The sequence below is a fragment of the Capricornis sumatraensis genome, chromosome 18, assembly GCF_032405125.1.
Source record: "Capricornis sumatraensis isolate serow.1 chromosome 18, serow.2, whole genome shotgun sequence".
Classification (NCBI taxonomy): domain Eukaryota; kingdom Metazoa; phylum Chordata; class Mammalia; order Artiodactyla; family Bovidae; genus Capricornis; species Capricornis sumatraensis.
The window spans coordinates 32,977,295-32,991,981 of record NC_091086.1 but is presented as its reverse complement, the minus strand read 5'-3'; the positions used below and the strand labels follow the sequence as shown (position 1 = coordinate 32,991,981).

Genomic DNA, 14,687 nt, shown 5'->3' with positions numbered 1-14,687 from the left:
TTAGAGAATTCAAGACTGAAAGATACTGCTGCAAGCAAAGAAAATTGAGAACCTTTACTCCTGACCACATATTTATAATATATGACACCTCTCTACCCAAAAAAGGAAATTTGGGGGTATATTGTTGACAGTGTGATAAGATGATTTTTTGTTTGTTTTGAAGATTTTTTTTTAATCTTTATATTAGCTTAGTCACAGGAGAGTGCTTTAGATATTTTGCCGATATAAAGTCTAATATATGTAAGATTTCTTCCAAAATGGAAAAGCACTTAGAAAGAGATCAAGGGAGAAAAATGGCTTTTCCCCCAAATATTATTCCAAATCTAAAATTAAGGTTTCAAAATGTTTCCTTGTATGGGTTACACATTAAGAAGAGTTTGAATGTGTTCTTCCAATCTGTGTGGATCGAAAGTTTAGACTATGAAAATTCTGAAGGAAGGTAAGTAAGAGGTAGACAGTCTATTAAAAAATCTTATAGTAACCAATAATGATCAGAAAGCAGCGGGAACCAGCCATGGAACCTCCCTCAGGACAGTTAGGCACCCATCTTCCTGTAGCCCAGCAACTGCCTTTTGCCAATATGCACTGAGCAAGGGGCCCTGCCGGTGAGAATACAGGCAAGATCCTGTTCCCTGCCTCCCCGACCCACAGTTTGCTGATTTCTAATCACACCAGACTGATTCAAGAGGAAAGGTAAAAACCTGAGGCAAACATGTGAAATCAAGACAGAGCCTGTGTTTCCCATTACCTCACCTGATTCTAGCACTTTTCCCAAGTGAATCATGAGAGCTGACAGGATTTACTCTTCATAAATCCACACACAGAGCTATGTCATCAATTTTCCTTTCTCTTCAGTTCTGTGCCTTTCTTTTCAGAAAGTGGTATAAACTTTTAAATCTTTATAATGATTTTCCTTGCATTGAAATTAGACTTTACTGAGTCCTCCTTCTTGCTCTCTTGTTATTGTTTTTAGACGCCCAAGCTTCAGCCAGGAATATCTGCCTGGGTTGTTACTGTCCCTGTAAAGGGGTTCAGCTAATAGTTTAGTTATCAAGTGTGCATCATCAAAGTCAACTAGATAATAACAAAACTCCAGCCTCAAACATAATTTTCAACTTATTTTTTAAAGGCTGTTTTACCAGTTTGCATTCATAGCTCTGAAATTGCAAAAAAAAAAAAAAAAAAAAAAAAAACACCATGTGTACTAACACTTTCACCCACTCACTTCTTAATATTTCTAATAGAACTGCATGAAATAAAATAACCTTTGTTTTTTACATTCTTCTTTTCCATTTATTTTTATATAAACATTACCCTAAAATTTTTATTTTCTAAGCAATATTGTGGTTAGTAACAAAAATATAACACATTACATGTCTGAAAAAGAATATTTTACAGTCTATTATGTATAGTAATTTTTTAAAAAAAGCTCTAAGATGAAGCAATGAAATTGTAAGAAAAGTATTTACGAAAGAAAATATGACTGAAGAATTGTGTTCCCCTAGCATTTGTAAAAATAAATATATTTGAGCACAAAACCTCTGTTTCTCTCTTAAAGTTCTGAAAGAAAGTGAAACTATTATCTTATGGTAAAATACTTGGTAAGTAAATTATCAATATAATCTTTTTCTCAGTAAGGAGTGCTATTCTGTAGCATTTGGAAAAATAATCTTCCTTCTACTCCAGGGGTGGCCAGCACTGGTTATTAGAACATTTCTTCCTTCAGTAAAGTTGAAATCTACACATGGTAATTTTTATCTATTTGTTCAGCTCCGTTCTCTAGACATACAAACAATAAATCTAATTCTTCATTCAAAATTAATAATAATCAGTCTTAAAGACTTTAAAATTTTAAGGGGCATAAAAGCTCAATTAAAAAGAGGAATGATTATCATGAGAGATAGTTATTCAAGCTCACTTTTAATCAAACAAATGAAAATTAAAATCATGGCAAGGTATATTGTTTAACATTTATTAGAGCATCCACAATTTTAAATAATAGTTATATACCTAATGTTTGTGAAATTTTGGTGAAACTACCCTCTCCAGTGGCTTTTCATGGAATGAATTAGTACAAATATTCTGGAAACAATTTGCCAGATGTTATAAGAACCATTAAAAATTTGATCTGGTAATCTAGTCCTTGAAATTTGTCATCAAAAAAGTCCAAAAGAAAGAAAAAAGTAAGTGCTCTAAGATGTCTTTGCAGACTTAAGTGTTATGCCAAAAAAGTAAAACCACGTAAATTCCACCATTTCATCAGGAAATGGTCCTGAGGTATAAACACAATGCATTTACACTTTAATTCAGATAAATAAGCTTCAGCCACTTAAAATTACAGTCAAAAACCCAAAAGGTTTACATTTACTATGATTCCAACTGTATAAAATTATCAATTTCTATAGCATAAACACATGCATCCAAATGAAATACAGTTGGTTTATTACCAAAGAGTAGACTGAGATTACAAGAGTTGTATATATGTGTGTATATATGTGTGTTTTTCTGTCATTGTCATATCATTTGTACCTTTTAACAGTGAAAATCTAAAGTTTTGAGGAAAATACATTTCAGAATGAAGCAACTGTGGTAGATAATCAGGGGACAAATAAAAAGCTGTAACCAACACAAATTTACCTGCATTAAGGAAAACATTTATTTTCAAAAAAAAAAAAAGACGTCCATATAAACATGTAAAAATGATTCTCCCAGCTATTTAAAATAGATCTTAATTTATTCCATGCAGACTCTAAGGGGCCAGCAAGTATATCTGGCGTCTCTCTTTTGTTAGGTTACACAGTAAGCTCTGCCACTATTTCTGGAGATGTGCTCTACATTGCTGGACAGCCGCGGTACAATCATACAGGCCAGGTTGTCATCTACAGGATGGAGGGCAGAGACATCAGGATTCTCCAGACACTCAATGGAGAGCAGGTAAGCTTCAAACTTGTCATTTTAAATTAATCCATTCATATTCTTCCTGTGTAAATTGAATTATCTATTGTCCTAAACTTTTTTAAACACCCATATTCAACATCCACAGTATATAGGGTCTCGTGTTAGGTTTCTTGGAGGTATGTAAACTTATCTGCATCTTTGGCATCAGGAAAATTTCAGCTGGATGGAGATAGAGGTCAGAAAAATAGATACTGATGTAGATACAGACATATAAATAAATGCAAAAGGAATCTCAGACAGTAAGAAGTATGGAAGTGCCAGTCCCACAGATAGCAAATTCAGAAGATGGAAAGAGCCATAAGCTAGGATTGGTACAGAAAGTCTTCTTAGGAGATAAAATGTGGGCTAGTCGAGAGGAAAGACAATGTAGACAGGCAGAAAGAGCCAGTTAAAAAAAGTAGGTCCCAATTGTGTGAGGTTTTGAGTGTTGGAGTAAAGAATTCAGATTTTCTCCTGGAGGTGATGGAAATAATTTGTAACACATAAAATCAGAGAATTCTCTTTTGATAATACTGAATATTAAAAGTAATTTAAGAAAAACTATATATGCAATATGCAATATAACTATATATAAATATTTTTAATTGAATGAAACATCTCTGCTATTGGTTATTATTAAATTGTGATAATTTAAGTAATTTTTATTCCTTTTTTCATAGTTTTCTGCATTTTCCAAGTATTCTAGAATGAGATTGTATTAGTTTTATTCTGCATTCCTCATGGGATGGAAGCATTCTCGGGCTTCACTAAATAGTCCCACTCTTTAGTTTACCTGCGCCCCCAACACACACACAAAATACTCAGAAGGGCAGGGCAGTGCCAGCCTCCCTCTCCTGCAGGAACCCTGACAGGCACCCAGCAAATGGCTCAGCTGAGCTGCCAAGAGACAGATGCTTCAAGCAGGTGCAGTTGCTGCCCTGGCTTTAAAGCCCTACAGGAGGCAAGATCTTTTCTAGTAGCACCGTAGACATAGCTTCCCTGGGTCTTGTTAAAGGCATGAAGTTTCAAGAGTCACTGGTTTCTAGGAAGCCCAAAATATATTATTTCCATCAAGTAGTTATCATTCCCCCCAGCCCAAATGCAACATCCCAATCAGAGGTTTTGTCACCACACTCAATGTTGCTAAGTGTTGAAATCCTTCTCTCATCATATTACACAGTTACAGGAAGCCAAAGGTCAGATTCTCATTTAGCAGGTGAGAGGGTGTTATTAGCCCTTTGCCCATAATCAGAAAATCCATCAACAATAAAAACAAGGCTCTTGTTGGAGGTCAAGGATGAGGTGAAAAGAACCTGAAACGATAGATCAACAATAAAAGTGGAAAAGGAAGGGATGTGGCAGACATAAATAAGGAAGAACTGACAAGACTGTAAAATAAATCATTTGGATGACGTCTTAGGTCTGCTGTATACTTGCATGCTCAGTTGCTCAGTTGTGTGCAACTCTTTGTGATCCCATGGACTGCAGGCAGTCACTCTCCGCTGTCCATGGGATTTCCCAGGCAAAAATACTGGAGTGTATTATTTCCTCCTCCAGGGAATATTCCTGACCCAGTGATCAAACCCACATCTCCTACATCTCCTGCATTGCGGGCAGATTCTTTACCACTAAGCTACCAGGGAAGCTCCTTAGATCTGTTATCACTCTATTAATTGTCTAAAAGACAGGAAATGAAAAATTAGTATTAAAAAAAACGAATGAGCATTTGAGAAGACTATTACAAATTATATAAATCATGAAAAATTTGAGTTTCAAGTCTGGGAGAAAGAAGGCACCATGATTAAAATGTCAGCAACTCAAGCAATTTGATTTTTTTTTTTTTAGTGGTATTTGGTTTTAGACATGTTTTCTATAACAGTGAGCACAAATTCAAATGGTTGCAAGTGGCAGGGAGGTAGAGCCAGTGAAAAAGCTGCTGGGCAGAAGACAAGAGGAAGTGGGAGCCAAGGCCTGGACAGCTTGTGACTTAGCCCCTGCTCAACTCTGGATGGCTATTGCCATGTAAGAATGAAGGGCCAATATTGTCAGACCTTAAAAATTTTTTAGTTATATTTGTAAAAAGCAAAGACTTTTTAAACCCTTCATGAGCCTGTGAGAAAAGGACATTCAAAAAATCAGTGTCTAGCAACTGTCTAAATGTCTAGCAATGTGTAAAAATGTAGAACTGGGGGTCTTGCGGAGGATGGAGTGAAATCTGCCAGTTAAGATAGTCGGGATTGTTAGGGAAGAATTAATTATCTAAGGGAATAGAATAGTTGCAGTTCTGAGCTTAGGCGAGGTCACAGTCTAGGGGATGGAAGGAGAGAAAGGAGTCATCAAAGTGAAAGGGTGATCTATGGTACAGTGGTAGAACCATGAGAGCAAAAGTGACATCATGGAGGCCAAGACAGGAAGTTTCAGAGAGAAAATGATAAGAGCATCAAACTTCAAACACAGGTCAATATTTGGGAAAGTTATTGCACTTAGTGAAGCACAAGTACCCTGGATTTCTCTAAAACTCATTCCTGTCATTAAAGAGAACATATAATGACAGTCTTCTAAGATTCTAAGGTAAAATATGCTGCCCCAGTGTTCCAAGATAATTCAATTCCTTGTGGTGTATTTCAGTTTATATTTTCATCTTACTGTATTTAAGCATGTACTGAAGCCACTGGGAAATGCCCTGTATTGTTCATTTCATTTTAAAAAATTGTTCTGTTCTTACTGGTCTTTTCTAATTTGTGCAGAAGAGAAGTTAGGGTAAAAATCCAAAGAAAATCCTTACTCTTATTCTCAAGCTACAGACTCTAATATGACAGCTGCTCATCCTCCTGGATGGAACTGACTAATATTCATTAACTTCATTCAGAACCAATAAAGAGCTCTCAGGGAGCATCAATTTCTATATTTCATTTCCTTTGTCATCTGAATCCCAGATACTTTTCTCGATTGGTTTAAGAGAAAGGCAGGTTTTTAGTTTCCTTGAGAGGTTCTGATGTTTATCAGACTGTTTTGTTCTGTTTTGTCTTGTGTCCTAGATTGGCTCCTACTTTGGAAGTGTTTTAACGACAATTGACATTGATAAAGATTCTAATACTGACATTCTTCTAGTCGGGGCTCCCATGTTCATGGGAAGAGAGAAGGAAGAACAAGGAAAAGTGTATGTCTACGCTCTGAATCAGGTAACGGTTACTTTGGTAGAAATTCAGGAAAATCTCTTTCTTTGTTTCTTAAAATTTCAGTTAATAATATTCTAATTTTTCACTCACTCTGGCAAAAGGAACAAGGAAGCTTTCAGGGCCAATCTACCCGACTAACCCCTCAGCCTCTAAATGAACATTTAGAATTGTAGCAAAATAACTCAGACAGTTAGATATTTTCTGCTTATAAATGTGAACTTTATTAAAAGTATATCGAATAAAGATAAATAAATTTCACTAAGTTCTTAAATTCGCAGGGCAACTATTAGTGAGCTCTGGTCTAGAAGTGAGTCACATTAACAGTTCAAGCTCTGAACTGAGTTGAGTGAGTGTGTATGGGCACACACGTGTGTGTGTAAAGGGAGGAGTGAGGAAAGACTGCAGAGAAGTAGTGAATGTTATGGCAGTCATACCAAACACTGAGCAAACTGCTTTCCAAGTATTCTTTGGAATACTTCACTCAGCTGCAGTGAGATTTTTGTTTCTCTGATCCTAGCTTCAGACATCATTTGCTAAGTGAAATAATTCTTGACTTCTTCATAAGAAGAATTTTTGTTGTGTACAGCAGAGTTGGGATATATCTATTTAGCTTGTTAAATTTTTAGTCTTTCCCATTCAATTATTTAAAATCATAAATTATGTATCTTTCTCCCTATCATCTTTTTTATTCCACCTGTCAACATTTTTTGGTCCTGTACTGTTTTTCCCTTTTTCCCAAGAAACTGTTTTCCTAGTCATCATTTCTGTCCTTTAGAGGGAAGAATATAGAGAGGCTTTTCCGAAAAACACAATAATGGATAAAGAAAGGATAGTGACACAAATTGAGAATTTAAAAATTCAGCTCTTCAGCTTTAAAAAGTTGCTGATGAATTATATACTCATTCGATTACATTAAAAAGAGACTCCATTAAAATCCTCAGTACATCCTTGCCCACACACCTGTAATCTGTTCGTGGAAATTGCTAATTTTGCTCTCAGATAGACACACTTCTTAAGAAATTTTGCAAACTTTACCCTTCAGGTACAAATGGTTTTTAATAGCACTGATTTAGTACATACTTTAAAACTTTGCTCTGCTGTAGTTATGACAGAAATCCATAAGGATTCTGTTTATCTTTCTTCCAGACAAGGTTTGAATATCAAATGAGCCTGGAACCCATTAAGCAGACTTGTTGTTCATCTCTGAAGCACAACTCATGCACAAAGGAAAACAAAAATGAGCCATGTGGGGCTCGTTTTGGAACAGCTATTGCTGCTGTGAAAGATCTCAACCTTGATGGATTTAATGACATCGTGATTGGAGCGCCCTTGGAAGATGATCACGGAGGAGCTGTGTACATTTATCACGGAAGTGGCAAGACTATAAGGGAAGAGTATGCACAAGTAAGAAGTGAAGCCTGCAGGTCCCTTCATTTATTTATTATTTTAGTGTAACAGGCATGGATGTTACCAAAATACAATAATGGTATATAGTCATACAGTCAGTAGCAATGTATGGGGTTTTTAAAATTTTATTAGTCATTGAGAAAGCATTGGTTTATTATATGATTCATGTATTTGTAATCCTGTGATTCTTGCCCTTAACTGATAAATGGGTTCAATACCAGGCATCACCTGTCTTGCTTCACGAACTATTTTTTTCTTCTGGCTCTTGGGAAACTAGATTTCTAAGTTTTCTTCATAGTAAAATTACTTGTATTGAATATTTTATTGTTTTGTCTAGTTTTTCTTTTCTGTTGTCATATGCCTTGTCTTCATGACTTAATCTTTTTTTTTTAATTGAAGGATAATTGCTTTACAATTGACTTGATCTTTTGAAATGGTAAAAACACAAAACAAAAGAGCACTTTTTAACGATGCTATTTACCAACTACAGTGTGTCTGATCCTAAACAGAGGGTACCACTTTCTGAGTAAGAGAATAGTAATTTTATATATATATATAGTAATATATATGATATAAAGGAGAAGAAATTGTTTTCATATTCAGTACCCATGTTTTTATAATAAAATCACATTAAGTTTATATTTATGAATTAAATTGGTGCATTTTCATAAAAATAAATTTGGACTTCTGAAGGTTTGTAATTTTCTACCAAGTAATCCCTCTTGGGAAAAAATCTGAATAATTAAGTTTAACCTGCAGGGGATTTCTATTGTTCTTGATTTAAATTTATTGTCAGCTAATGACTCTATAAATTAGAGCCTAATATATAAATTAGAACTTTTTCCTACATGAGAAAAATGTCCATTTACAGAAGTGTTTTATATATTACAAAAGTAAAAGAATTTAAAGGGACTCTTCTAATGTAATTGTCTGTTTTTAAGTAACCATAGTTAATTGGACATTGAACAACTACTTATGAATAAAATAGAATTCACTACTTTTCTAACTCATGAAAAGAAAAACAGAAAAAATATTATTTCTTTTTATTTTGTAAATATTCTTTGGCTCCATAGTCAACAGAATTCTCAAAATCTATTCATGTCTTGTGAAGTTGTCCTTAATTTTTCATTGTCATAATGGCATTAATAGTGAAAAACAAAATAAAGGGCATAATTCAGTAGCATATTTTCACTAACAACACTCCGATCTGTTTAATAAGTGATTTGCTTCTGTTAAAAATCTTCATGGTACTTCATAGCTGGAAACAGGCAATATTAACTATTGGAGTGTGATGAAATCAGGTACTGGAAGAAGGAGTTTCTTTCCTGTGTTCTTCACATTATTCATTCCGGTTCAATACTTCAAACTTAATGGAGTGGCATTTGCAATATAAAAATAAGTATTTTAAAATCATTAATAAGTAGACTAGATTATCTTAAGCAATTATTTTGTAAAATGATGATAAATCAAGATGCAGCTTTAAGCAACAAAAACAATAAAGAATATTAGAGTTGAGTTTGTTTAATTATTGGCAGAATGCTTTCCCAAAAATAGGTGAGAAATGTGCTCATTCATTTCTGTGGTAACTAGAGGTGCTGCTTGTGTATGGAATGATCCAGAATCAAACTGAATCAAGCCCTCCAGAAGTGATGGAGTCAATAACTCCTGATTTCTCTGCTGAAAAATATAAGGAAACAATTTACAATGAACCACAACCTTTAGGCTTGAAAAAATGTTTTCATTTGCTTTGCCTTATTTGGCTTCTTTAATTTTATGACATTTAAGTGGAAGATAGGATAAGGAGACTCCAAGTTTAGGGAGAGTTTGTCAGTCAGGACTCCCTGCCATCAGGTTCTGTTAAAATGCTATCAGCTTGAACCTGAGCTAAGTTAGGAAGTGCAGATGCCAAACATACTATGTATGGTAATGTGTATGAGAACTCCCTATTCATTTGTGCTTCCCAACACTGCGGATACATGTGAATGAAATGGAAACTATTGTGCTCTTGACTTTCAGTACCATTTTTGACAGACAGTGAAGATCACATATTGAAAAATGTATTTGATAGAATGTATTATTTATACCCAACCTCAAAGTTCAGTGAACCCCAAATTGACCCTAGGATAATTTTCCATTCCCTCTCTTGCTTGTCAGATGTGTTTCCAGTACCTTTAAATATCTCTGTGTAATGGAATTGAACAGAAACTAGAAAGCAGAGCCAGTTACTCATAATGTTTTCCTTGAGGGTTAGACAAGATGACGTTATATAATATTTTTCCCTCTCTCTGGTGTCAATAACCCTGAAATGATTTTGTCTGCACTATAAAAAGAATATCCTTTGGGAACATCTGAGTAAGTCCTCTTGTCCCCACATGAGGGGCCTCTTGGGCAGGTTTCCAAAAGATCTCTCATTTTAATTTTTTGTCAACCAATCCAAGTTCTCAGATTTATTTGAAATGGTTTTTCAAGAGACTCTTCTGACATTAAAAACTCTGTTGGTATTTTCACAGCGTATTCCATCAGGGGGAGATGGTGAGACACTGAAATTTTTTGGCCAGTCTATTCACGGAGAAATGGATTTAAATGGTGACGGTCTGACTGATGTCACTATTGGGGGCCTTGGTGGTGCTGCCCTCTTCTGGTATGTATTTTAATAACATCCAATTAATCTGATCCACAACATCCACAAATTAACATGACACATTACTGAGTCCTTGCTTGAGTGCGTGTGTGCTAAGTCGCTCCAGTCATGTCTTTGCAACTTCAGACTCTGCGACCCTATGGACTGTAGCCCGCCAGGCTCCTCTGTCCATGGGATTCTCCAGGCAAGAATACTGGAGAGGATTGCCATGCCCTCTTCCAAGGGATATTCCTGACCCAGGGATTGAACCCCAGTCTCTTATATCTCCTACATTGGCAGGCATGTATTTTAATAACATCCAGTTAATCTGATAATATTTTACAGATAGGTCAGGAAGATGCCCTGGAGAAGGAAATAGCAACTCCAGTAATCTTGCCTGGAAAGTCCCATGGACAGAGGAGCCTGGCAGCCTACAGTCCATGGAGTCACAAGAGTGGGACACGACTTAGTGACTAAATAACCAGAGCTCAGAGTATGATCAGAGTTTCTATACAAAATTTCCATTTCTTTTTTTGCTTCCATATTCAGAAAAAATGTATGCAGTTTGGGAATCTGAGAAACTGATAAATCTTAAAAAATAAAGCACCTGTATTAAAAGAATAAGTAGAATCAACTCTTAATGTGGGTTATCTATTATGTGATTGTCATTCTGCTTAGACAAGGGGATAGGGGAAAAGAGGGCCTCATGCAGGATGTATATAAACAAGAAAGTTTCCCTAAATTTAAGTTACTTAGAAGCTTTTAGGGATAACTGACTCTTTCATTTACATAGTGCATAGAACTAGGCGTTTGTGCGTCACTGACTGACTATATTGTTGGTCAAGTGTAAAAGCATCTACAATAGTGTTTTCTCTCAGTCTTTAAAATGCCTGCATCCCCAAATTAATTTCAGTTAATTGTAACATCCTCATCAATAGTCAGATATGTTTACTAATGCCATTTAATTAATTAACTAGCTTATTAATAAAATAAGTTATTAATTAATGGCATTAATAACTAGCTTTAACTAGTTAAAAGACAATTTCAAGAGTGTTTTATTTTTTTAATGTGATTATTTCAAAAAAATGTAAATAAAATCAATAAAATATCAATAACCTCATAAGAAATTTGTGTGACAATTTTGAAAAATGTCACAAACTTTGTTAAAACATATAAAAGGATTTAATATTTTAAAAAATATTTTCAACTATACCTTGATGGAAAGTCCATATGTTACTTTTTCAAATTAATCATTAGTTTAGTATGATTCAGATGGTCTTTTTTCAAACTTTATGTAGAAGGATAGTAAAGAAAATTATGAAAGAGGTGAAGATAGAGACTTGAAAAATATGACTTTGTCATAATTTACGATAATCCTTAAGAACTAATGGTCAGATAAAAGTTATGCACTAAACTACACAGAGAGGAACTATTATGCTTTTTAAAAACTTTTAACCATGCAGCAGCAGGAAAGGAGAATGCCTAGGAAAGGAGAATGCTAGGCAGCATGGTCTGTGACTTTTGGGGAAGACCACTGAAAATCAAGGCTCCAAACCAGAAGTCACCAGTTTTGGAAACAACAAATATATTTAGTTTTTGTTTGAACTGCTAATTCTGGGTTAATTCATTAGGGTAATCTTTACCCACAAATATTTATTGTATTCACCTCCTTGTATTAAAAAATATACACATGTTTTAAGGGCAATTTTCATTCTCCAGTTTGTGTCAAGAGCTACTTTCAAAGCCCTGAAAACTTGTTTCTGGCCTCTCCTGCCCCCCAGTCAAGCCTTTATCATTGATGAGCCAGAATATCAGAGTTAGGTTCCTGACATCACATAGCAAAATGGACCAAACCAGCATAATAAAACACAAAGACCAAGATTTGTAGTGCTGAAGAGGGAACTCAGAGAGGATACAGCTGGCAGGCAATAAACAGAGGCCCACTCGGCAGTCAGGGATGTCCAGGAGAGCCCAATCCTGTGGGCTAGACTGAGCTATATATTCTATAAAGATCTGTGTGGAGCAGAGCGGAGGTGTGGGGTAGGGAGAGGTCAAGGCAAATATATACCTGAAGGATCCAAACTATACACTCTCATTCACTCATTCATTGCTGGTGAAAGGGTGCACTGGTTAAAACCCATTAGCAGGGCTTTGTCACTAAAGTGTTAAAAAAGCCTTAAAATGTTCTTTTTTCTTAAATTTTACCCCCTTATTGCAAAATTCAGACTTAAATTGAAGAAAGTAGGGAAAACCATGAGACCATTCAGGTATGATCCTAAATCAAATCCCTTACAATTATGGAATGGAAGTGACAGGGATTAAATCTGATAGGCAGAGTGCCTAAAGAACTATGGACAGAGGTTCCTGACATTGTATAGGAGGCAGTGATCAAGACCATCCCCAAGACAAAAAATGCAAAAAGGCAAAATGATTGTCTGAGGAGGCCTTATAAGTAGCTGAGAAAAAGAAGAGAAGCTAAAGGTAAAGGAGAAAAGGAAAGATATAAGCATCTGAATGCAGAGTTCCAAAGAATAGCAAGAAGAATAGCAAGGAGAGATAAGAAAGTCTTCTTCAGTGATCAGTGCAAAGATATAGAAGAAAAGAACAGAATGGGAAAGACTAGAGATCTCTTCAAGAAAATTAGAGATACCAAGGGAACATTTCATGCAAAGATGGGCTCGATAAAGGACAGAAATGGTATGGACCTAACAGAAGCAGAAGATATTAAGAAGAGGTGGCAAGAATACACAGAAGAACCATACAAAATTGATCTTCATGACCCAGATAACCATGATGGTGTGATTGCTCACCTAGAGTCAGACATCCTGGAATGCGAAGTCAAGTGGGCCTTAGAAAGCGTCACTATGAGCAAAGCTAGTGGAGGTGATGGAATTCCAGCTGAGCTATTTCAAATCCTAAAAGACGATGCTGTGAAAGTGCTGCACTCAATATGCCAGCAAATTTGGAAAACTCAGCAGTGGCCACAGGACTGGAAAAGGTCAGTTTTTATTCCAATTCCAAAGAAAGGCAATGCCAAAGAATGTTCAAACTACTGCAAAATTGCACTCACCTCACACGCTAGCAAAGTAATGCTCAAAATTCTCTAAGCCAGGCTTCAAAAGTATGCAAACCGTGAACTTCCAGATGTTCAAGCTGGATTTAGAAAAGGCAGACTAAGGAGAGATCAAATTGCCAACATCCATTGGATCATTGAAAAAGCAAGAGAGTTCCAGTAAAACATCTACTGCTTTATTGACTTCACTGAAGCCTTTGACTGTGTGGATCAAAAGTTTTGTTTCCACAACTGTGTGGAAAATTCTTCAAGAGATGGGAATACCAGACCATCTGACCTGCCTCCTGAGAAATCTGTATACAGGTCAAGAAGCAACAGTTAGAACTGGACATGGAACAATAGACTGGTTCCAAGTCAGGAAAGGAGTATGTCAAGGCTCTATATTGTCACCCTGCTTATTGAACTTATATGCAGAGTACATCAGGCAAAATGCCAGACTGGATGAAGCACAAGCTGGAATCAAGACTGCAGGGAGAAATATCAATAACCACAGATATACAGATGAAACCACCCTTCTGGCAGAAAGTGAAGAAGAACTAAAGAGCCTCATGATGAAAATGAAAGAAGAGAGTAAAAAGTTGGCTTAAAACTCAACATTCAGAAAACTAAGATCATGGCATCTGGTCCCATCACTTCATGGCAAAACAGATGGTGAAACAATGGAAACAGTGAGAGACTTTATTTTGGGAGGTTCCAAAATCACTGCAGATGGTGACAGCAACCGTGAAACTAAAAGATGCTTACTCCTTGGAAGAAAAGCTATGAGCAAACTAGATAGCATATTAAAAAGCAGAGACATTACTTTGCCAACAAAGGTCCATTAGTCAAAGCTATGGTTTTTCCAATAGTCATGTATGGATGTGAGAGTTGGACTATAAAGAAAGCTGAGCACCGAAGAATTGATGCTTTTGAACTGTGGTGTTGGAGAAGACTCTTGAGAGTCCCTTAGAATGCAAGAGATCAAAGCAGTCAATCCTAAAGGAAATCAGTCCTGAATATTCATTGGAAGGACTGATGCCCGAAGCTGAAATTCTGATACTTTGGCCACCTGATGGGAAGAACTGACTCTTTTGAAAAGACCCTGAGGCTGGGAAAGACTGAAGGCGGGAGGAGAAAGGGAAGACAGAGGATGAGATGGTTGGATGGCATCACTGACTCGATGGACATGAGTTTGAGCAAGCTCCAGGAGTTGGTGATGGATAGGGAGGCCTGGCATGCTGCAGTCTATGGGGTCGCAGAGAGTCAGACATGACTGAGAAACTGAACTGAATTGAAAATTTTTTAAAGACAAAATCTATGATTAGAGATGTATGATCTTTAGAATAATCATAGTGCTGTAGGTTTTAGATTCTTTAAAGGAGTTAAGATACATATCCAATAAGAGAAGTCTGAATAAATAGATTATGGTTCATGTTTTTGTTGGAATAGTATGCTGCTGCTGCTGCTAAGTCACATCAGTCATGTCTGACTC

The 14,687-nt window shown here is 36.1% G+C and overlaps 1 protein-coding gene across 1 annotated transcript in view; it reads left to right on the top strand.

The window, feature by feature from the left end:
- ITGA1 (integrin subunit alpha 1) overlaps positions 1–14,687 on the top strand; it is a 170,614-nt gene that overhangs the window by 118,467 nt on the left and 37,460 nt on the right. The window contains exons 12-15 of the mRNA XM_068990757.1: positions 2,792–2,934; positions 5,976–6,119; positions 7,263–7,520; positions 10,034–10,164. Of these exons, the coding sequence (XP_068846858.1) occupies positions 2,792–2,934; positions 5,976–6,119; positions 7,263–7,520; positions 10,034–10,164 (676 nt within the window). The remainder of the gene's footprint in view (positions 1–2,791; positions 2,935–5,975; positions 6,120–7,262; positions 7,521–10,033; positions 10,165–14,687) is intronic.